The 25,078-nt window shown below is 35.4% G+C and overlaps 4 protein-coding genes across 4 annotated transcripts in view; 2 read left to right on the top strand and 2 right to left on the bottom strand.

The window, feature by feature from the left end:
• Window positions 1–5,240, bottom strand: part of LOC131855705 (mitoferrin) — a 41,359-nt gene extending 36,119 nt beyond the window's left edge. The window contains exon 1 of the mRNA XM_059207005.1: window positions 4,929–5,240. Coding sequence (XP_059062988.1) covers window positions 4,929–5,048 — 120 coding nt within the window. The 5' untranslated portion in view covers window positions 5,049–5,240. The remainder of the gene's footprint in view (window positions 1–4,928) is intronic.
• Window positions 315–1,142, top strand: LOC131855685 (general odorant-binding protein 69a-like). Its single transcript, XM_059206985.1, has one exon. The coding sequence runs from the start codon at window positions 653–655 to the stop codon at window positions 1,064–1,066; it is 414 nt and encodes a 137-aa protein (XP_059062968.1). The 5' UTR covers window positions 315–652; the 3' UTR covers window positions 1,067–1,142.
• Window positions 5,241–5,948: 708 nt separating the features above from the next.
• LOC131855687 (uncharacterized) lies at window positions 5,949–8,370 on the top strand. Its single transcript, XM_059206986.1, has 4 exons — window positions 5,949–5,972; window positions 6,606–6,747; window positions 7,245–7,336; window positions 8,300–8,370. Exons 1-4 carry the CDS (start codon window positions 5,957–5,959, stop codon window positions 8,350–8,352), a joined length of 303 nt encoding a protein of 100 aa, XP_059062969.1. The 5' UTR covers window positions 5,949–5,956; the 3' UTR covers window positions 8,353–8,370.
• A 3,224-nt stretch (window positions 8,371–11,594) lies between these two features.
• The window catches only part of LOC131855688 (actin-binding LIM protein 3), a 104,821-nt gene continuing 91,337 nt past the window's right edge, over window positions 11,595–25,078 (bottom strand). The window contains exons 14-18 of the mRNA XM_059206987.1: window positions 21,036–21,115; window positions 18,195–18,264; window positions 15,156–15,196; window positions 14,062–14,289; window positions 11,595–13,240 (exon numbers count right to left, since the gene is read on the bottom strand). Of these exons, the coding sequence (XP_059062970.1) occupies window positions 13,127–13,240; window positions 14,062–14,289; window positions 15,156–15,196; window positions 18,195–18,264; window positions 21,036–21,115 (533 nt within the window). The 3' untranslated portion in view covers window positions 11,595–13,126. The remainder of the gene's footprint in view (window positions 13,241–14,061; window positions 14,290–15,155; window positions 15,197–18,194; window positions 18,265–21,035; window positions 21,116–25,078) is intronic.

Genomic DNA, 25,078 nt, shown 5'->3' with positions numbered 1-25,078 from the left:
CATCATTGATTCAATCGATAACAACACGCGACTTCTGTATTTCATTATTACGATAAAGCGTGTCCTTGATATTTATGTATAGAACTAAAACGCTAAAACTCGATGGTGTAACAATTTCTTTCGGTCGGTCGCTAATCAATACAAATGTATAAATTTTTGTCCCATCAATTAGCTGTTTTCATATTGGAGGAAATAACATATCTGCAGCTATCTTTAATACTACACGATCATGAACGTACACAGCACAACTACTGGCCACTGCGACGAGTACAAGTGGCACATCATCAAACGTATTTACCTGTCAACCACCGTGGCCGTCCAGTTGACCGTGTAATGGACGTGACACCTCAAAAATCGTTTCAGTCCAAAATATTACTTACAACCTGCAATCTGCTACATGACAATCATAAAAAATACTAATTTTTTCAAATGACTTAACAATATAAAGGAAAAAATTATAGATTACACAGGAAAGGTACACACTGGCTTCATACAAACAAGGTTTTTTAATCACTGGAGACGTTGTTGTGTGGACAAGGTGTAATTTACAGCGTGACAAGCTTGACGTGTGGAGCAGGCGGGCGGCGGGTCACTGTGAGTCCTGCACTCGTATATATTGAGGACAGCTCGCCGTCCGACCATTCCCACTGTAATGGAAGCCCGCGCGGTCGTCCGGTGCGCCCTGGTGGGGCTGCTGATGGCGCTGAGCGTCACCTGCATGGACGAGGACATGGCGGAGCTCATCAAGATGGTGCACGACAACTGCGGCGAAGAGACAGGCGTCGATTTCGGCTTGGTGGACAAGGTGAACGCCGGTGAAGATCTGATGCCCGACGCTAAGCTCAAGTGCTACATCAAATGCATCATGGAGACTGGCGGAATGTTAAGCGACGGTGAGGTAGACATCGAGGCAGTGATGGCCTTGCTGCCAGAAGAACTCAGCAAGAAGAATGAAGCAAAACTGAGGGAGTGTGGCACTCAAAAAGGCGCTGATGACTGTGACACCGCATTCCTCACACAAGTATGTTGGCAAAAGGCTGCCAGAGGAGACTACTTCCTTGTGTGAAGCAAAGTTTCCTTCAGAGCAAAAAATCCTTTTATATTATTTTTTTCAGTCAGTTTTTGTACATCTTCTTAACATTGTAAAACATTTTGTACACTAACTCTTTTAAAATCTGCAGTTTGTACAATATTCTACCGTTATTTGTATGTTTAAATTAAATTACTATATTGTTATTCACTATTTATTTCTAATTACTTAATGAATACAATTTCCTTTTGACAATTAACACTTTGCTATATAAATAATAGTGTTAGTTAACACTACTAAACATAATCAAACAGATTGGCCTGAACATGGGACATTTTCCAAAATAATAATAATAATAATAGAATAGAATAGAAATCATTGATTCAAATAAACTTAATTTAAGCACTTTTGAATAGTCATAAGATTTAAGAACGAGAAAGAAACTTGTGTGTTGCTCTTTTAAATAATCCTTGTAAGTTCACATTTACAAGTCGAAACTACCAACCAGCACTAATTTATTAGGGTCAAATATAAATACACAACATTAAATCAGTCGTATTGATAAGAGCAGACCAGTCCCTACAAGCAGCACTCGTTCACGAGTATGACGGATGAAACAGCCATCACTGCCAGCTGTCAGCCATCACCATTGAAGAGTAGCCAATGAGAGTAATCAGTGGATCATTTAAATTTTCAACTTTATTTTAATTTATGTCAAATTGCTATCTGGAAGTTTGTATAGCCACAAATTTCTTAAAAATTTCATTTCAAACAAATCTTATTTGAAGAGCATCATCCTAGTTTCTCACTCATTCTTCTAGTGATGAATCTACCAAATAGTGATGAACCAAATGAGTGGTTGTAGAATAAAAAATATGACAATTCAAAAGTGCTAATATTAAGTTCAATTAAATAAATATTATTTCTATTTCTAATTCCTGGTGATGTTGAGCATAGGAGTACTGTGGTGAATCCTAGGAGTGCATGATATCAACCACACTAAATAAAACAAAGCATATTTATCAATAGACCTACATAAAACTGAGAATATGCATCCATACTTTTTATAATTAATAGTAACAAACATATGTTATTGTTGGACTTTTGTGGTTAGAACATGACATTATAACTCAAGATTTTTTTATCAGTATGCAACACATTTTCTGTCATAAATTGAGCACTAATTTTTACTTTAATGAGAAACATTGTATAGAAAATATGAAACTAATATACAACTGCCACACAGACCATGTTCTCAAACTTTTATACAATATACTGGTGCCATAACCCAGTTTCCCACAAATGAAATTATTTTAGAGATTTTAAATACATTGCCTATGTTACTTTTATAGAACAGCCAGCTACTCGCCCCGGATTCGCACGGGTGTATGTGTATTATACATATAAACTTTCCTCTTGAATCACTATCTATTAAACAAAACCATTTCAAAATCTGTTGCATAGTTTTAAAGATTTAAGCATACATAAGACGGACAGACAGCAACAGCGACTTTGTTTTATACTACTAATAGTAATGCTGTGTCGAAATATAAATCATATAAAATAGGTCATAGACTAAATAAGTGGCCTGTATTCCACAGATACATACATAACATACAAAGAAAAACCATACCATAAATTTATAAAAAAATATATCTATGTATTTATATCAGTTGCCTAGTACAACACAAGCTATGAGATTAGATAGCGTAGTGTGAATGGACCAGGGTTATTATTATTCAATAAAAAACCAATAACAATTGACTTATTATTATACTAGCTACTCCTCCCGGCTTGGCCCGTATGTACATGTAATATACATATAAACCTCCCTCTTCAATCACTATCTATTAAAAAGAAATGGCTTCACAATCCATTGCATAGTTTTAAAGATTTAAGCATACATAAGGACAGACAGACAGGGACTTTGTTTTATACTTATTATTATATTTGCATGACTCAGAAAAAGTAAACTTAGTATATAATAAACAAAATGCGAAGTCATTGACTTATCTCCATAGAATACTGTGTATATGTATGGAGTATAGTACCAGAGCAAGTGCAATTGCATAAATGTTGTATCAAAATAAATCACTCTGCAACTGTGACACATTAGTAAATATAATCATTAAATTTACAATTATTATTAATAATAATAATAATGTAAATAATCATGCTCTGTAGTTATTAAATAGTCCAATTCCAAACATTCTTCTATTGATTAATTTAAATTAAAATATTAGAACCAGTGACTTGGTAAAAATAAACCCATCCTTGTCTCTACAAAACCAGCTATAGCTGAGAAAATGCGACAATAGCGTAAACAATAATAATAATCTCAGGACAATTCACACAGCGCCATCTAGACCCAAGTTAAGCTAGCTAAAGATTATGTTATGTGTACTAGACAACTGATACAAATACATAGATATATTTTTTTATAAATACATACATATTATACACAGAAAACATCCAGACAGATACAAACAATTATACTTATGAATACAAATGTTGTACTGTGCGAGGAATCGAGCCCGCAACAAGCAGACATAAAGCAGTGTGCTAAACTGTTAGACCATAGAGGTCGTCGAATTATTATTATAATACAGTATGATAATTTACAGCAAAGAATATTAGTGAGTCTATGACATATATTATACATTCTCCTATGGCAAGATCAATAAATATTATATGTTAGATAGAGCATGTGGCCAGTCCGGCCGAAACAATCCGATCAAAAATGTGACAGAATGGTATACAAGTAAACAAAAAGAAAAAGAGGTAGACCACAGAGTTGGCAGGCAAATGAAATATAGCTAACAGATGGCCCATACTGGAGAATGTAGAAGACAGCTCCAAATAAAGTAGTCCGAAAAAAATTTGAAATGCCCTCTGACATATGGCATAGTAAAATTTAAAGCATTTTTAATTTTTATAATAAGAAAAATAAACAATACTGCAATCATTAGAACAACTAACATATATATGTAACAAAAAATATATAAAGAAAAGTGCATTTATTATTATTATTTACTATAATCATCACCAATTTATAAAATATATAATTACATTATAAAGAGAATCATTTCTTGTACCCGTTTGTATTATTATCATTTTGAAGATATGTTCTATCAGATATTGATCTTTGGATGTTGTTATGATTCCTTTAATTTTATTACAATATAGCAAGTAACAACAATTCATTACTTAGATAACCTTTACAAATGGTTGCATGATTTTTCTGATGACAGGCCATAGGTTATGATTATTTATATCTGTACTGTAGTGAGTACACTACTGGCTGTGACACTGTAACCAACAATTTTTGCATTATCATGACAATTAATCAAACATCGTTTATGTCAACAAGGACACATATGGAGCCACATGTGCGTATAAACTAAAAGTAGTCTGCCTGCACTGAGTCAAACACTGCCAGTGTCAATGCATGACATCAATCAGATCAACTAACAGCACCTCCATTCTACTGAACCATACTTATCCAGATAATATTTGTATTTGATAGAAATATAAATCAGCAGTGAACTGAATTTACCTATTACTCTGAATAAAAGCGCGCAAAGCAATAAGAAACTATACAACCATCGCTCGCGCGTCAATGTAACTCAATAATTTTATACATATATATTGAAGGTAAACAGTACATTTTGTCATAGATTTTATTTAATAAAACAGGTTTAACATCCAGTAAAAGCTACACATTTGTCAATCTCACGTTTTTTATATAATCAGAGCCAAATTATGGCGTAATAGGGCAGCCGTCAGCCGACTGAACTGTCAAAGACCGTGATAGGTTAGATTTTCGAATACGATTCTAAAAAGAATACCTGTACGGTTTTTAGATGAAAAAGTGAAGCAAAAACGAAGCTTGGATTACCTTTACGGAGTCGAGCGGGTACATTATGCAATGCTCCATCACCCCCGCAATCGCTCCGGCGGTCATATGTGAGGTGAAGTTTTGGGTAGTCGGAAGGGTTTCATAGTCGTCAAAGTTCATAATACTCAATGAATACTGACACTTATCACAAGTTTAACACAAAATTGAGTTATTAGGGAAGGGTTTACTTTTGTTTCATCGAATTAGTAATATCATTTTCACTGCACTATTTTCGTCACAAGTCATCCGAAATTTAGAACATCAAAATTGATTCCATACGTGCGACTTGCAAGCACGCGCGACTGTCTGCAATTTGACAAGTTGATAGTTTGTCAAAGATGACATTGTGACATTTAAATGACAGCTACAGCAGACATTGTCCATAGACATTTTTGTTTAACTTTGTTCTATGGATTGGGCTACGACCTCACGCTATTATACCATATCATAGGAAGTTCTTAAGATTAAAGCAAGATAGGTATTTCGACAAACTCAAACCCAGCGCGCTGAATTTAAACAGGACCATAGACAAGACGCTATTAATTTTACTTATGTCTATCAAAAGACGTATTATGTATTATTGTTTTATACACTGGTTTCTTCATTTATTTTATTTTTTATTTATAACTCTTTATTACACTTTTAAAAAAATTCAAAACCAAACAATATTCATAGTATGTAGGTACAAAAGGCGGTCTTATCGCTTAAGCGATCTCTTCTGGAGTAGCAGAGTAACCTTTAGGTAGAGGAGAGAAGATTTTAGAGTATTATGTTCCTTGGTGTAGGAATATTAAATATTAATAGTAGGTACCTATATTAAGTTTGCTGTGCAATGTTGCTGTGATATAAAAGATCATCAAATGTTAATTACTGACTTTTATCACTAAATAAAAAGTAAAATAAGCATGACGAAGTGATTGTAGCGATCACATAATGCTGATATCAACGTATGATAGATTAAGATTTCGTGTCAGTCATTCCTTGTTTTTATAATGCAGCATCAACACTGTCTGTCTGTCTTCATTGTTATGTATTTATTATGGGGTAAGTACATACTAACATGCGAAGAAATACAATTTTAAGGTGATGCTATACATAAATAGTATTGATATTAAAATTATTTCGTGTCAATGCTATGAGTATTTCATTGTTTAAACAACTACTACATATGAATTAGCTTTTATTAAATCGTTTTCAATAAATAGACAAATTATAACTTTCCCTTATCATTAACCCCTATTCGCTCTATACTATTAGCAATAACTGAAACACTTTGAGGGTTGGTTTAGATCAGTATATAGCGTGAAGAGTAAAGGGTAGAGCTGAGTGCTGTTAATGAAATCTCTTACTGTCGTACCTATCCATTTTACCTACATATTTTGACAGCATACAGTACTTCTATTTTATATGACACTAGCTGTGCTCGCGGTTTCATCCGCGTTAAATATAAAATATAACCTATAAAATATATGTATTATTCTGATGTATAAGCTATATAGTAATATAGTTTCATCATAATCCGTTCAGTAGTTTTTGCGTGAAAGAGTATCAAACATCCATACTCCCAAACTTTCGCGTTTATAATATTATTCAAATTATTACGAGAGTACAAAACGAAATATATAATGGCTACCGAATATATACTGTATTTACAATACGGCGTGTGTGTTTGTTTAGGACTGCAGATGTACAGCGACGCTCAGTACTCTGCCGACCCGAGTATGACGTTTGAGATTATGACGTTCGACCAGGTACTACGTGGAAGCTACAACTCCACAACCTGCATTAAAGAGTTCATGAATTGTATGGAAGTAATAAAGTACGTATCCATCTAATACACACTTAATATTCGTCATCTTTATTTACAAAATTCAAAGTGTGTGTGCATATTTATTGCGGCACCTATATTTAAAATTTTATATATTTCTTTAAAAAAGTTACCGCTCCTTAATAAATCTTAATATATCCTTCTTGAAAATCCCCATGTTGTAATCTATCGAGAAAACCTCGGCAAGTAGTTCATTCTACAACCTAAGTGTACGCGGGAGGGAGTTCCTCTAAAGCCGCACTGTCCGAGACAACTTAGGTTCTAGGGTGTGGGGATGAATTCCCTGTTAGTGGAGAGCGCTGCGATGGCAAAACCTATTAAGGGCTACCTAGCCGTGGGCATAATCCATATTATCTATAGCATAATATGGAACCTAGTTGGATAAATTTGCTTTTCAATAAATTGTTGTCTAATAAAAAATGGTTCTGCAGTAAACAACGTTGCTTTACTGCTGCCTATCAAAGTCTTTAAAGTTTCCGTGTGTGCAGGCCGGATCTAATATGTTTGGATGGCAGATTGCAAAATTCTATTTGCGCTCATATACGAGATAAGTGCTCACAAATGGACGGACACCATTTTGGTAAGTTGCAAACAGAAGCGGATCTACCTACCCACCTACTTCGCGTCCTCCACACATTGCTTTGATAGTGGCCGTTTATTATTTACATTAAATACCTAATACATAATATTAGTACTTACTAGCTGGTGCCCGCGACTTCGGCTGCACAGAATGAATCCCTGAACTCGATTATTTTAATCTTCAAAGTGCTATCTATCAGTATTTTTTTTTATGTTTTTTTTTTATTGCACTTTTAAAAATTGCACAATTTGGCGAGCTCAATGCCATATAGCTTTCTCTACCAGCTAACCATTAGGTAAGAACAGTAAGCGGTTGATAGGCAGTGGTGGGAAAGAACTAACCTATAATTTTATCTAACATAGATAAATAGATCTTTAAGAATTCTTACAAATATACATACATAAATATAAATATATACTTACTATAATACATACAATTCATAATATATATATGATTCCAAAATTCATCAAAATTGCCTTGTATTCTTTTTGACAATTCTCATTTACATTAGAGCACCGCCATGTTTCTCTGCACCACTCATGGTTGTCTGGTAGATAACGCCGCTAGGTTTTAAGTGCATCGAAGTTAAATAAATAAATAGGTTTAGTCGTGAAGACGTGACATAACGTGAGTTATTCTGGTGTATATATTACGCCTTCTTTAGGCGTATTTATTTCATACTGATACTGATTTGACAAATCGTTATATTTTCGACAATTCACACAACATCTTTATGAAATGCCTATTTGTTACTGTGATGTATAAGTCATAGTACAGTAGTTTTTACCATCCTGTTAATATATGTATATGTTTGTTTCTCTTCTCATAGTAACAAAGTATTTAAATTCACACTAGTACCTATTACGTATTTAAAATACCGTATTTTTAAGAATGCATCTCATCTTGGTTATTTCATTCTCATCTTATATTTTTCCTATTATTATAATTGTCGTTTGTTTTCAGATAATAAATTATTTATATACGAATCCAAGTGCGAGTCTGATGAAGCAACTTAACTTTGTACACAAACGGACATACGGCCCCGGAGCAACGAGAAGCGACAGGAGAATGCTACCCAGTACACACAATTACATAAATATTAAAAAAATAATGATTTCAACTTTACTACTGAACGGATTTTAATGAAACTTTACAGTTATATAGCTTATACGTTAGGGGGCGTCCATAAATTATGTGAGATGTTTAAGGGGGGGAGGGGGTCGAGTCATATCTCATCTAATCTTACGTTGGAGACATGGGGAGTTTCGGCAAAAATCACGCAATTTTCTTTCTGATTGATACAAAAAAAATAAACTATTTTAGTCCATTTAATCCAGATTGTACATGCTTATTGCTTATAACTCTCAGCAATATTGATTACTAGTCTTAATTAGTCGTAAATAAAAGCACAAAGCAAATTTTTTTTTCTTATTACAATAACAATCCAACGCGTTTACGTAAGAAACCCACATTTTGAAAATTCTCATGTGAGATTGGGGGATGGGGGTTGAATAAAATCTCACGACATCTCACCAGTGGGGAGGGACAGAAAATTCAAAAAAACACCTCACGTAATTTATGGACGCCCCTTTAGAATAACATAGGCTTATCATATAAAAAGATAGTATGTAAATAGCTTGTCACATTATGTGACAATCATGAACCACGTCAATGTGCTGACGGTCGTAACAAGTTTCCCTACAAGTGTGGATGTGTCTTTATTTGGAATATTTGTCCATACAAGAACCTGAAATGCTCCCATGAGCATGAAATGTTCCAGGATTTGTGTCACTGTTCTCCCTGGACTTCTTTGTTATCTTGTGCAAGCGAATGAGTTATTTTTTTTTATAAGCTACGATGTATAAATAAAATATAATTACTGGTGGCCCGTATACTTAAAGTAGCTTATTTGGAATGTTTTGTTTTATTTATCACTGGATTTCACAAAGATAAATTTACATATCCCATCCTCCTGGTTGGTATTGGGACTTGTAACAGCCGCTGTCACACGAACCAGAAAGAATAGAATAGAATAGAAAATTATTTATTCAAATAAACTTACAGTGAAGCACTTTAGAACAGTCATCACTTTTTTTTTTAATCTACCGCTCATTCGTAAAGCTGTCTCATCACAAGAAGAACGAGCTATATACTTGTGTGTTGCTCTTTTAAATAATTTTATTCTTACTTTACGGTAGGTCGGTAGTTTGTATTCACACACTTCAACTTAAATAGTCGAAGTGTGTGAATACAAACTACCGATTAGGACTAATTCAATTAAATAAGAATCATGATAATTTAATTTAATAACTCTACTTTTATAGAGAAAGACTTAGTTATCTCACCGTGTATCCAGTAGATGATTATTTTATTATCATTACATATAATAAAACAAAGACATACCGTCTATGTATGCTTAAATCTTTAAAACTACGCAACGGATTTTGAAGCTGTTTTTTTAATAGATAGAGTGATTCAAAAGGAAGGTTTATATGTATACCCGTACGAAGCCGGGGTGAATAGCTAGTTTTTTATAAACAAACAAAATTTTCAATACAATGATATTAATAAATAATGTGTATTTATTAATATCATTGTATTGAAAATTTTTGACAAGTTGAAGGTTGAATATAAATAAAAACACAATTAATCGGAAATGCAAGTTTTATTACTTTAAAAGCATAGTTTCCATTTAAATCCTTGAATAAAATACCTCTCATTTGACACTTCCAAATCCGCAAATATATTAAAATTATAAATATATATTATAAATTATATAATTATTACAATTAGATTAGACATCGGAAAATGGCGGACGCGCACCTCTCACGAGACACGTACGTCGGCGCGCGCCGCTCTACTCGTACATACATACACAGTAATGTAAGCGTTATACAAAATAAACTCTATATACATCTACATAATTACAGTATAAATAATATAATTAACTCTCTCCCCGCACACTGCATACATACATACATACGTACATAGAAAGCTGTCATTGACTATCATGTACCTAGTTGCCCTACTGTGATAGTGTCCCTACACTGGGTGCGTCTTACTGAGTACAACCGAGCACTAGTTCTTTATCCAAGCTACAAGTGGTGAAACAAAAAGAAAGTACATACAATATTGTGAACATCACCTGACCACTCCAAGAAAAGCAGATGATGATGATGATGATGATGAACAGTTCATCATACTTTGTTAGAAGTAAATATGAATATCAAATTATTACCCATAACCGTATTGTATATCGCGCTGCATTTCGCTCCCACTCCATTACAGCAGTGCAATAGACAAATTAACCTTATCGGCAATCGAAGGTTAAGGGAAGAAAGAATTTATATTGAGAATAATAAGTATTATTGGAATTATATAAATATTATATAAAATGGAATCGAAGAGAAAGCAGTGGCCGACCGTCGACCAACAGCTGCGGTGATGACCACCACCAGCGGCAGTGACCACCACCAGCGGCAGTGACCACCACCAGTGGCAGTGACCACCACCAGTGGCAGTGACCACCACCAGCGACAGTGACCACCACCAGTGGCAGTGACCACCACCAGTGGCAGTGACCACCGCCAGCAGCCAGTCAGCCGCCGCGCCGGCACCAAATGGTAACAATTAGGCATCTCAATTGTTGTAAGCTATCTAACCTTACCTTACCTACTAATAAAATAGCATAAGCCGTCAAATATTTGATGAAAAAATATTATATAATCAACTATATTGCAACTAAAAATATTATCTGCCTAGAATAAAATTAAAAACAATAATGTAATTTATGTTCGCACGAGGCGAGCCGAAGCGCACACACACACATCTCACACACGCACATACATCCATCCACACACGCACACACCCATCCAAAACGCGCACACACACACCCCGAACACTCGCACAGTTAGTCACAGTCTAGGAACATCACCTGTGTTGGTAATAACTGTCAAGTCGAGGGTTAGTTATATATATATCAATATAAGTATCATTACACTGTAACGATCGCATACACGACCTACCACGGCCTGTTGTCTGCTTTTTAATCCCGGAAACAAATTTGACGTTTCCGATGTTGCCAGGTATTTGCATGTTTTAAATAGGGTTGTGGCAATCGGAAATTAATATTAATTACCCATTTTTATAGGTTATTCAGAAATAGTAGTTAGCTTTTATATAAAACGAATTAACACAAAATTAATAAAGTTTAGGTATTAATAAATATATGGTTGTTGTATCAAAATAGATTTTTCTGTTTTCACTAAAATAAAATTTAACTGCCTTCTTTATAAAACAATCACCTATTTAAAATAATTTGCTGTTTGAAAGAAAAAAACTTTTGGTTTGTAGTTTAATACTGTAAAAAATACTATTTATACGGAAACGACAAAAATGTATTTTTATACTGTATAATACGACAACAGTAATGGAAACACTAGTATTATATATTATAATTCTGTTGTGGAAACGTCATTTAAAGCTTTAAAACTAATATGTGAAAATAAAAGTTTCCGAGAGATACACCGCTGTGGGTGGTAACATTATTTAAAAATTTGACATTTACACCTGTCAATTTAGTCTCCGGGATTTAAAAACAGACTATAGTGGACAGAGACACGTGTGAGTCCACCGGAATTCATAAACATGAGGCTATCTACAATATGAACATTACTGATGTGAGGCGGAAGGTTATCTACCAAACATAAAAGTTATTTATCATAAAATAATATTGTATTACTACTGCAATAGACAATGAACACAAACCAGTTGTCGTACTACACAAGGGGCGTGCGCGTGAATGAAGCGGTGTCTGTCTGTCTGTCCACCGCTCACGCGAGACTACGGGCGTGCACTCCACTCACAGCTGCTTTGAGACATTCGTTAAATAACACTGACACCTAGCAGCACCTTTCAAAATGCATGAAACATCTATATGATATTTAAAAAATAATCGAAAATCGACGCGTTAGTTCGAAGTGTGCGGTCCGGCTCCGACGGACCATACACTGGCGTGCGGCGGCGTACAGCTGCGTACTGCCGCGTACAGCCGCGTACGTCAGTGTACGAGAGCGCCGTGGCGAGTCCCGCGGACCACTCACGAAAGCTACACTTACCAGCTACCTACCGTTACATAGCGACAGAGTCTATTTGTCCCAACTTATCACCTAAAGCGAAGTAACGCAACTTATACGCTGTAATATATTTGGTTCTCACTAAGACAAAGTGGTACACGCGTTCACACAAATCACAATATATATAATTATAATTTATAAAAACAAGGCATCGGGCGCGGCGGAGGGCGGCGCCAGTTCTATGAACTGTCCTCGCGCTAGTTATACGAATTTATTATGTCAATAGTTATTAATATCATCACTATGTTACTTAAACTAAATTGAAAAACGCCGCGTAACGTCAGTACGGACCGTACGGACCGTACGGACCGTACGGGCCGTACGGGCCGTACAGAACGTACGGTGCGACCTCGTGCGGCGCTGCACCAAAACAACTTCGCAAATAAATAATATGTTTATAATTTAAACAACAGCGCGCGCCGCACGTCGCTTGCACGGACCACTCGCTTACATTGCTTCTCTACACCATACTATTCCTATTCTCTGCTTAAATCCCATCAAATTGACGATCCGCTCTCCCTGACTTAAATGTAAGCATATTAATAGTACACGGCTACATCAAAACCGGAGTGATATCGACGAGTGGTCCAGACGTCCCGGTCCATGTCGGCTCGCAGCTGCAGGCCGTGCTGGTGCTGGTGAGGCAGTGCTGGTTCTAGAACAGCCGGGCGCGTCTCTTGAGCTCGTTGCGGCGCCACTGCGGCAGTCGGTAGAACTCCGGCCGGGTGGTCTGCAGGATCGCCTCGAATTCCGCGTCCGAAAGGTGCCTCTGTGAACAGACATACAAATAATTACATATAGCTGTAGTACATATACTTGGTGACCTGTGAATGAGTACACTGTCAGTAATAATAATAATAATAATCATCTCAGGACAATTCACACAGCGCCATCTAGACACAAGTTGAGCTAGCTAAAGCTTGTGTTATTGGTACTATACAACTGATACAAATACATAGATATATTTTTTTTCGTACATATTATACACAGAAAACACCCAGACCGATACAAACAATCAACATGAATACAAATGTTTGTGCCATGCGAGGAATCGAACCCGCGACCATCGGACTTAAAGCGGTAGTGCTAATCTGCTAGACCACCGAGGCCGTCAGTGAACTTGGAACATCAATTGTTATATTTACATTAAAACAGTTAGCAATGCCTCTAACAACATTATCCAACACAACACAAGTGTTGAAGTCAACATATAATAGTGCAATATTAAAAAAAAATATATAGGTATGATGATTAGAATTTACAATAAATTATCAACTGATATAAAAATGCAAAGGTCAAAACCTTTTTTCAAGAGACCCCAACGACCCCTACGACCCCCACTGAGACCCCCACGACCCCCACCGACACCCCCACGATCCCCACCAAGAAATAGAAAGTCTTTATTTAATTAAACTTATTACAAGCACTTTTGAATAGTCATATATTGATTCTACCACTTCATTCGGAATGCAGATTTATCACAAGAAGAATGAGCAAGAAACTTGTGTGTTGCTTTTTTGAATAGATGACCCCCCCACGATCCCCACAGCGACCCCCCCGCGGCCCCAATGATGGGGTGGGTGTGTTTACCTCTAGGTTGAGGCGGTCGACGTCGGGCGGTAGGCGGTAGTTGGTGATGAGCAGCAGGTGGTACGGGTACAGCTTGGCGGGCTCGTGCACCAGGTGCGACGTGGCCATGTTGGGCAGCGAGCGGCGCACGCCCGTGCGGGGGCCCAGCGCCGTGACCCCCGAGACCCCCACCGGACCCACCAGGGAGACCCCCCCGCGACCCACCGTGCCCGGCCCGCCGTCCGTCGTCTGAGGACACGCCCGCAAACAAAACTACAATTAACAGAAAATACAAAACAATCCAAAAATAATTGTTCGTTGCTTTGCCAAATGCTCATTGTTTAACAAGAAGACTTAGCATAAAGTAAGTTCCACTTAATACTGCCTAACGTGAATCGATTCCCTTCAAAAGTGATCAAAAAAACAAATCGATTGACACCTAACGAAAATAAGTGTTACGTATCTACCTATATTTGACATATAATATAATTTTTAAATGTAAATGTATTAATTCTATTTTATAATTTAAAAACAATGCCGAAATATGTGTACAATTTTATTAATACTGACATTCTTTTAATATTTATACCGTAGTCCATGCAAATAAATACATTTCATTGATAAAACTGAGTGTTAATACAAAAAATACAATGTTTTACTGTATATAACAATAATAATAATCCATGACTATTCCCACAGTGCCATCTATTCGTAAGTACTAGACAACTGATATAAATACTTAAATACATTTTTATTGTAAATACATATATAAAATACCTATAAAACACCCAGACCGATACAAACAATCATACTCCTGAATACAAATGTTTGCACCATGCGAGGAATCCAACCCGCGACCATCAGAAGTAACAGCGCGAGAATTTGTGTTCTTGTATACAAATAATAATGGGGTGTCGCTTCAAGGGAGGCTTGTGACTGCGGAGCGCCATCCCAGACTATGGCCCACATCTATTGACCTGTCGTTTGTGCCCAACATCCTGCATAATGGAACATCTAAGAGGTGCGACAGAATGAGCAAAAGTCGTCGCAACGTTCTGGGGAAACTATATTTAATTGCCGTTGAAACAAAAGAAGAAAAATGACCACCAACTCACCACAGCACTCCTGTCCACGTCTGTTATAGAGCCGGCAGATACTGCAATAATTGCAAGCATATTATAATATATAACACAAACGTATGAACATATTTATAAAAATAAAAATAATCTTTATTCAAATAAACTCAATACAAGCACTTTTGAATAGTCATATTTTGATTCTACCACTCATTCAGAGCGCTGATCATCACAAGAAGAACGAGCAAGAAACTTGTGTTTTGCTTTTTTGAATAGATGTAAAATAAAAATAAAACATTAAAATAGATGTATATAAGTGAAGCAGCTGGGTATAGCAGGGCCGTAACTACGGTGGATGCTGCGCGAGCCTGGGACAGACAATCACACTAACAACTAACAACAGGAGGGTGTTTCGTAACATTTGATGAAAGGGTGATAATAAATCTATTCAGATCCAATTATTTTACTTATTTAGGTCTTATTTTGCGCAAGTCAATTTTATAACTTAAGGTCAATTTTATAACAAAATAATATAAATCATATTATTTTGTTTAATTCCGCTATCATTAGCATCTTCGAGCTATATCCGAACTCTATTCAATGCCTGATGATGCCTGAGGCGAAACACTAGTCGAAATAAGGGTGTAGACTCAATAACGCTTAATTACTTAGTACGTACTTAGTTTTTTAAGGCTCGTCTTAAAAAACTTTGGAGTCACACTGCAGATGCGCTGTTTTAGTATTCTTCATATATATTTTTTTTTAATATAGTAATATTGTTTTTTATATATTTCTGCTGTTACTATTTATACATTTGTTATTTTATTATTATTATTTTATATATATGTATTTATATATTATACTTAAATATTTATTTAATATTCTAGTTGTTATATATTATAGTTATATAATGCGTTTGCTTCTTTTTCCTTTGTTGTTATTGTCATGTATATATATAGTCCCACCACTCCACAATTCCTTGCAGTCATTCAAAGGTTGACTGGAAGAAATCCCTCATTTGGGATAAGTCCGCCATTGTACATCTTATATATATTTTTTTTTAAGATCGTGTTTCTTTAGTTAATTTAAATGTATTTATTGTGCAATAAAGTGTTACAAACAAACAAACAAACGGTCGGAATTTGATCACCAATAGAGAAGGTCGTAACTTCCAGTAGCGGTGGTCAGGCTTCCGCACAGAATATTTGTGTTCTCACACATGCAAACGGAATTAAACAAAATAAAATAAATCCATTAAGTAACTATTCAGATTCATCAGTACACGTTATTGTTATCTTTTGACTTTTTTTAAAGATAACCGTGTATAAGCAAAACAAAATAACAGATATGAGTAATATATGTAAAAAAAAACAATATTGTTCAATTATAATTAGCATACAGGTTTCACATCTGTAGCCAAATTTATTGATATATTTTAATTAAATTTTATAAATTACCTGATAACATGTTCAAGACAAAATTATTAAAACTCAAAGATGACTTAGAGATTATTAAAAAAAAGCTCGCTACAAGGGTAACCAAGGCTAGGGGTGGGGGTAATACATACGCTACGCTTCTTACACGTTTGAAAACTACAACATAGTAATAGCTCAAGGCAAATATTTTAACGATATGATTATAACATTTTGATCTGTAAAAGCGACTGTAATCGACCGTGTGTAATATAAAGTACAGTCATATGAATAACAAGGGCGATGAATATAAATTATAATAATATTCATTTAAAAAACCACAATCTAGATGAATAAATCATAATAAGCATATTATTGCCGTTAGTTCTGATCTCTTATTGCGGCGGATGACTGCGGGCGAGGCGAACAAGTGCGGTCACATTGCCACAGAGTACTATATGTACACAGAGTAGAAACTTGAGCACTGGCTCAATCTGAAAAGTAGTTAATGAAACAATACAGATTATATTGAGAATATGAATACTGTAACAGCAATAACATCAATATTTAACATTGCTGTTGTGTTTTTTTTAGCGTAGGGGACAAACGAGCTTGCAGTTCACTTGATAAGTAATTATTGCCACCTATAAGCACCCGCAACACCAGAAGAATACCAAGTGCGTTACTAGCATTTTAAGAAGGAATAAGTTCTTTTCTTGAAAATTTCAATATCGTATCGCTTCGGAAATACCATTGCTGGAAAGTGATTCCACAATGTGATTATGCGTATTAAGGAGTTTCTGTAAAAACGCACTGTGGAGGACCCACACTCATCCAGATGATCTGGATGGTATTTTAATTTCATAATCCTAAATAATAATCATGAGAATATTATTAATTCCTGGCGGGTAGTGCGATAATTGACAAATAAATTGCTACATTCCAGAATGAGCACTGGCTGAGAAGCTTTCACTCTGTGTAGTGGTGTAGACGCGGGGGGCGTGTCTCGCACCAAGCCAAGCGGAGTACTTACCGCACAGGTCCGTCCGCACTGCGCGCACAAACCAACAACAACGCGTCAGTGAGCCAATACTCCGCTACAGTACTATACTACCATACAACGAGCCGCCCCACAATATGTATGTACACTAATCATAGGTCATTCTTTATTCAAATCTAGCTGACCTGTCCAATTTTTATACTCATCTGCATTATTACACTTACTTGACGTTTATCATTATATTTCACCCAATTTACATAATATCTTTTTAAATTATAGCCTACTTATTATTCTGATGCTATAGTATATAGTATATTAGTGTAAAGTTTCATCAAAATCCATTTAGTAGGTTTTGAACTCAATAAACAGTATTATACTGCAACCGAATATTTCAATGAGAAGCTTTATATCTTTTAATATGATAGAAATCAATAAACCAACTCATTTCTTTTTATTTATTTATGTTACAATCTAAATCTTAAAATATAAGTTAAAACCCTGTACCCTAAATAGTAAAATAATAGGTTTTCTCTATTTGTAGCTATAAGAGAGAAAGTGTTATCGAAAATATATTATTGATTGTTGGATAGTACTAATTTTACATTCTACTCGCAGCATATACTTCAGATATGAGATAACTAATTTATATATATGTTGTATACTCACTGTCTGACTTGCCGCTGCTGAAGTCTGTGCTATGCGTCTTGTCGCCCATCCCGCTGAATGTGAAGTCGCCCTGTACACGCACACCAGCACAATTAACTAACAAAGTCTGTACACACACATACACACACACACAATATATCTAACATTTATTTCGTCAACACATTAAAGCATGCTTTATAAAATAAAAAAAAAAAGTGATAAATTTGAATAACTATATCTATTCTCGTGGCAACTGTCTCACTTGGTAGAATACTGTGTATCATCTACGATACAAAAACAACTATCTTGAATCGAAGCATACAATATAACACCTATTTATAAAGAGTGTGTCTTGGATGTTAAGATGGCCACTTGGATTTTTAATAAAATAATAATGACGGACGACGACAATTTTATTATCTTTATTTGAGAACCGGAAACGGAATAACATTAAGAAAAAAATACAAGCACAGAGTACAAAACTAAATAGATTACTTTTTCTATAATATTAGGTATCTGGATACTCTAACAGAGTGCACATGGATACTTAGCAGCTGGTAACACTGTAATTGATATTTTAGATATAACAAAACATTACTGATGTCATAGACAATATGCAACTTGTAGCCTGCCACTGTAGGTAAATTGTAATATCTCGGCTGGAGTTGTACAAAAGTGGAAATTAAATAAATATAATAATATTAAAGTAAATTAAAAGAGGCACGGACGAAAATGTCTGTGGAAAATTGTATTTAAAAATAAAAAAAACACACTTGTAGCTATGTGTACATACCTGATATAATGTAGGAATATGTAATATATATAAGTGGCCGTTCACACCCGCCTCCTTATACAATATACCAACCAGCACTATTGACGCACCCAGCCTTGGGCGGGTTACATTTTTTTTTATACTACGATGTTGGCAAACATACTCTTTATATTCGACGCCATGAGAAACTTATTTTCTATATTACATGCATGTCAAAAATTTACAGTGCAGTTTAAATAGATCTAAAAGTTTGTCATTACATATATGAGTTTAGAGTAGGTAGTAATAGTATTAATACTATTAGCTGTCTCTGAGTAATAATTTATTGAAATCTGCACTAAGAAGTTCCTTAAAGAACTTCTAGACGTCTCTGAGAGCGATGGTAAGTGATTATAAAAAAAATACATTAAAAATCGATTTATAATTTACTCAAAATACATACACGATAGAATTTTTGAGAAAACATCCCGTAACAATTACAAATAGACAATACTTTGCAGCAAAATGTAAAAAAACTTATACACGATCAAAAAACCCGGACCGGTCCGTTGTTTGAAGTGCTTCCCTAAACATCATATATAAATATTACTTGTACATACTTACATGGTAGTAAGTAAGCATTTAATAGGTTCATTTGTTTCTCGTGGCGTCGATATTAAATAATACCAATAGCTACATTTACACGAGACATTCATTCACGAGCGATCACGAGGGCGTACTTTCTTAGTGCGTGAAATCCAGCGGGCGATTTTTGTGTTCACTCTTTCGCGCAAGTATTGTTTAGTTTCATGTCATTTAATTTTCGTTTGAAATTTGTGACCCGAAGTGAAGTATTATCCCTCAGATTTTATTTTCCAAAGACATGTTTAAGATATATACATTATCAATAACTCTACAATTTTGTCTTTGCTTCACAGTCAGATGTTTTTATTTTCCAAAGATACGTTCAAGATTTATAAATTATTATATCAATTACTCTACAATTGTCTTTGCTCCACAGTCAGATATTTTTATTTTTCAAAGACACGTTCAAGATTTAGAAATTATCAATAACTCTATAATTTTGTCTTTGCTCAACAGTCAGATGTTTTTATTTTTCAAAGACACGTTCAAGATTTGTAAATTATTATATCAATTACTATACAATTGTCTTTGCTCCACAGTCAGATATTTTATTTTTCAAAGACACGTTCAAGATTTATAAATTATTATATCAATTACTCTACAATTGTCTTTGCTCCACAGTCAGATATTTTATTTTTCAAAGACACGTTTAAGATTTATACATTATTTATAATTCTATAATTGTCTTTGCTCCACAGTCAGATGTTTTTATTTTTCAAAGACATGTTCAAGATTTATAAATTATCAATAACTCTATAATTGTCTTTGCTCCGTAGTCAGAGCTCCGCCATTTTGCAATGATAATTAATTATTACAAAAATACGGTAAAGCACGCACGTATGAAAACCGCGAGAACGCGCTCACTGTTTACGGTTTTTCTCGGTGCCTTTATCTACATTTACATGCCCATTATTTCCTGCGTGACAGTCGCTTTGCACGTGAAAGAGCGTCCGTGTAAATATAGCTATTGACAACATATATAGCAAACACAAGCATTCACGTAAGCTGCAGGACAGGAACACATAAGCTATTTACAATTGATTGCAGTTAACTACACAGTTGTCTAAGTTTCACCTATTGCAGCTCGATTTATTTTACTTTACAGGGTCTTGGATTCAATTCCCGATTGCGTCGATTTAGAAATAAAATTTTTATACTTCGTCTTAAGTTTGAATATCGCCAGATATTTTCTCGTAGGGCGATCATCGATTTGATTCGCTAATAAAATATTTTAGTATAATAAATATTAAGACGATGTTAATTATTAAATAGTGATTTCAAACATATATTAATTGACTGAGATTTAACGATTTTACTATAATAAGAGTTCTTTTAATTATAGACTTTATGCACTCTGAAATAAAGTTTTCGTTACCTCAGCCACTGTGTTTATTATCCAGCAGGAAAAGTACAACAAGAGGGTAATGGCGGTACGGGACGGCGGATGGTAAACGGAGGGTACTCACCGCTGTGCTGGAGGAGAACGTGTGCGAACGGTTGGCGAGCCCGTAGCCGGGCCGAGGAGCAGACCGCAGCGAGGATACCACTGCAACACGTGCGCGCTCTACACGGGCCTACACGGGGCTAGCTAGCGGGGGACCGGCCCGGTACTCACGTTACAGCCGGCCGCGGCCGGGTGGTGGTGGTGGTGGTGGTGGTGGTGGTGGTGGTGGCGGGGGGGCAGGGCGGCGGGCAGCGTGCTGGCCCTCATCCCGGGCCGCGCCTGCAGCACTACACACACCGCGCGCGCTAGTACCCGCCCCGTGCACTACGCCGCGCCGACTACGCTCACACCGCATACGCCCGCCGTACAACACACTATCCACACTAACGTTCTAGCCTTGAAGATGTGTCTACGACACAATTGAAAGGTCTACATCTAAATTTACAACTGTTTGTACTTTCATTTGTTGATAAAAGACGTGGTAAATATGTAACTTCATATAAAATTTAGAAAATATTCTAATTGTTTTTTTTTTCGAAATATTTTGAATACTGTCGGCCGCAGCTGGCTTTGCAGCTTGACCACACAATAGGTGGCAAGTGTAGATGGCCTTCAGAACTAACGGAAGGATTTTGGAGAGGCTGAAGGTCCAATAGTACCTGACATATACGACTTTAATCTGAGAGCACTCGCTAGAGGTTCGACCTCGGCTCGGGCCGTCGTAATTTAGACCCCGGTTTGAATTATACGATGGATAGATCGAAAGGGAGAATATTAAAATAAAGACTTTTGTATACACTTTACCAGACAAAAAATACTTATAAAATTATAAAAATTCGAGATAGGGTTGCAAGATCTATATAGACAATAGCGTAACTTTCAAGACCGAACATTATCTTCCGTACTATATTATGTGGATAGCGCGCTGAGCGACCGGTTAGTAGGGGCGTAGACGACGCGCAATACATGTATAATGAAGGGCACGTCACGGTCACTTCCCGTCCACCATGCATCGTGACGTGACGTATCTCAATTTCTCTCCTTCATTGTACATAACGACGGTCACATAGTTAACTTTATTCATACATACGACAACAATGTCGTCAAAGGGTAGTTATTGAATGATGAAGTTACTTTACTAATCAATGAAAATGAAACACTATAAATGTAATTTGTCACCAAAACCAAGAAACTGTTTTACATGGTTTTGGAATGAAATGAAAATGAAATCAAATTGTAATAAATGACCAACTATGTGACCGCGCCGTAAACATGCACATCGTATTAAACACAGTACGTCGCAGCAACACAAAATAAATATATAAATTTACATAACATACTTATATATATCTATATAAATAAAAATAAAATATTGACCATTTCCGTTACATAAAATTATGAAGCCCAACACTAAACGGTAGTCAGTATGTATACATATATACACGTATATATGTCATTTTAATGATCAGTTTGATAAATGTACAATATACAAATGTCATACTAGATTTCAAATTGAGTGTAACTAAAGATTGATCATCAACATTATATTGTTATTTTCCAAACGTACATTTAGAAACTGCAGTGGACCTAAAGTTGTACCTTGCGGTACTCTTCTGTTTATAAAGCAATATCGTCTTTATAATATATGTATCAAATTATTATTTGATCAATCTCCGTTCAAATGTGTATCTGATTCTATAAATACTGCATTCAGCCCTGACGACTATGTTACATTAGTTACAGATGCATGTTACTGTGTTAGTAACGAAGCGTGACATGAGAACATAATCGATAAACGCAGCAAACTAATTATAACGGCAGCAATAGTTTCTATATCTAATTTTGATGATCGGTCCAGTAACAAAATAATTTAACAAAATGATATCGTAGTTATTACATTCACATATAAGAAACGCAATAATAATAAGCTTTAAGCGTAAAAACGTTAACACTGAATGATTGGAAAGGACGCCGCCAACACAATAATAATCAAAAGTCAACGTTCTTAGGGTATTTATTTAAAAAATAGGAGAACGAAATTTTTGACAGTAATATGAAGTGGTACTTAAAAGACCAGAATGCTATATTTACTTTGAATTTCGATATTCGACGAACGAATATTAACTTTGGTATTGGGGAGAGTAAATCAAAAGAGATAACAAATGATTATGACATAGAAATCATAAAATTCATTAAAAAATCTTAAGAGCAAGAACAGGCAACAAACAATGGCAAGACCAAGAATTAATAGTAAATATTTGACTTAGCTAAAAATTACGGAACTGAAGGAAACGGGCGAGAACCCATTGAATAGGAATTAGTATTTGATTTGACTAAAAAGGCAAAATATAGGGAATTGATGCAAAACGGGCGAGAACCATTCAGATAAGGTTACATAACAAGAATTGTAAAGAAGTCTTTGTGAGTGAGGCCGATAATCAGCAGAACGGAACATTGTTGGGACACGAGCAGTTGAGTGTGTCGGCGTGCCCACACTCACACACACACAAGCGCAGAGTGCAAGCGTCTCACCTGTTGCGGCCGCCCGAGCCCTCCTCTCCCCCCTCACCCCACCCCACTGTCCCCTCGGTACCCCGGTCCCCCGCTAGCGTTTGTCGCTTACGAGCTCAGCGTTTCACACTATCATTTCGTTCGAGCCATAAATACCTCATTCTCAACCTAATTCTTTTTAATCAGATATTGTAATACACCTTGCAGACGTATAAAAGACATCGACAACCACGTGAGTTTGCCGCTTGAAAGACAGAGACGGAACTTTTTCTATCTCTGTCTAGTCAACGGTAAAAGGTACGTGCTTGAACGAGCCACTTGACTGTCCACGCGCTTCAATGATTACTCTATAATATTCAGAAATGATACTGCAATAGCGCTGAATGTTCGAAATTTAGAAAAATAACTGATATTTTATTATATATATATATATATGATTTGCGATGAAGGACGAAGCATAGATGTTACTATATATATAAATATATATATAATAGGATACGAGGTGTGTATGTTGTGCGCAAGCGAGCTACCACTCACCGTCCTCTGTGTAGTACGTGTGTACTGCAACACACGCAAATGTATACATCTACGCTCTGTCGCTCGTCACAAATGTAGCCGTGTCGGACGACACGACACGACACGACACTACACGGCTTCCACTAACCAATTAGTTTCTTATATTCAGCACAAGAATGGCATGCTGTATGTATATATATTATTTTATTATATCATTATGTAGTCTATAAATATTATTAAATGTAATGGTTAATGGAAGCTGTGATGTTAAGATAAATTTAACATTAGAATTTTATATCAAAATAACGTATCAAACTTTTTTTTATTGGGTTGTTTGGGCTATTATCATTTGCTATGACCTGTAACACAGCGACCTGTAGAGATCTGTCGTGCTCGCTCTTCAAAATTCGCAAGAATTGAAGGATATTCTTAGGAGCGATGGTTTTTATCTCCTCAGGATATAGTGTACACTTTCCAAAGGAGATATTTCTCCATTCAATACTTGTTTGACTACAATTTTAGAAAATTAATTAGTTAATTTATTTAATATTCTTAAGCATATTTTGCTTCCTTTTTTTTAAACATATGCATATGTACAAGTTTGATATGTTATTTAAGAATGGTAATAATTATTAATTTGCTGTTTTATTTACAACAAACGTGCCGATTAGTTTCAGTAGTAGAAGAATTAGTTTTTGAGTGTATAATAATAATAATAATTTTAATATTGCATCCAATATTTATATAGTATAGATTATACGTTCTTCATTTTGTTTTAGAATTCTTTAATATATTTCTGTTACATGCACAAATCGAATTGTGATATATTATTTAATACATTATTAAACTTATTTATTACTATAGAGCCACGTCGTTGTACAATTGCATCGCTCTTTTATGCTACAGAAAATATATTTTGTTTTGCAAAAACTTGCTCTCTTTCCAGTTACAGTCCATGAGTACGTAACTCGGCATTTTTTCATAGCTATGCAGTCCTAGTTTAAAATTGAAATTTTCTTATAGAAATTACAATATTGT

Source organism: Achroia grisella, unplaced genomic scaffold (assembly GCF_030625045.1).
Source record: "Achroia grisella isolate CSIRO2021 unplaced genomic scaffold, CSIRO_AGI_Agris_v1 utg1462, whole genome shotgun sequence".
NCBI lineage: Eukaryota > Metazoa > Arthropoda > Insecta > Lepidoptera > Pyralidae > Achroia > Achroia grisella.
Note: the sequence above shows the minus strand (reverse complement) of the source record. Positions and strands in the feature narration are given on the sequence as shown.

Excerpts from the sequence above, each read along its gene's own strand:
- LOC131855685 (XM_059206985.1), top strand. The coding sequence starts at position 653 with ATGGAAGCCCGCGCGGTCGTCCGGTGCGCCCTGGTGGGGCTGCTGATG.
- LOC131855687 (XM_059206986.1), top strand. Across the intron at positions 6,748-7,244 it reads AATTGTATGGAAGTAATAAA|GCCGGATCTAATATGTTTGG; the intron begins GTACGTATCCAT and ends CCGTGTGTGCAG. Across the intron at positions 7,337-8,299 it reads AATGGACGGACACCATTTTG|ATAATAAATTATTTATATAC; the intron begins GTAAGTTGCAAA and ends GTTTGTTTTCAG.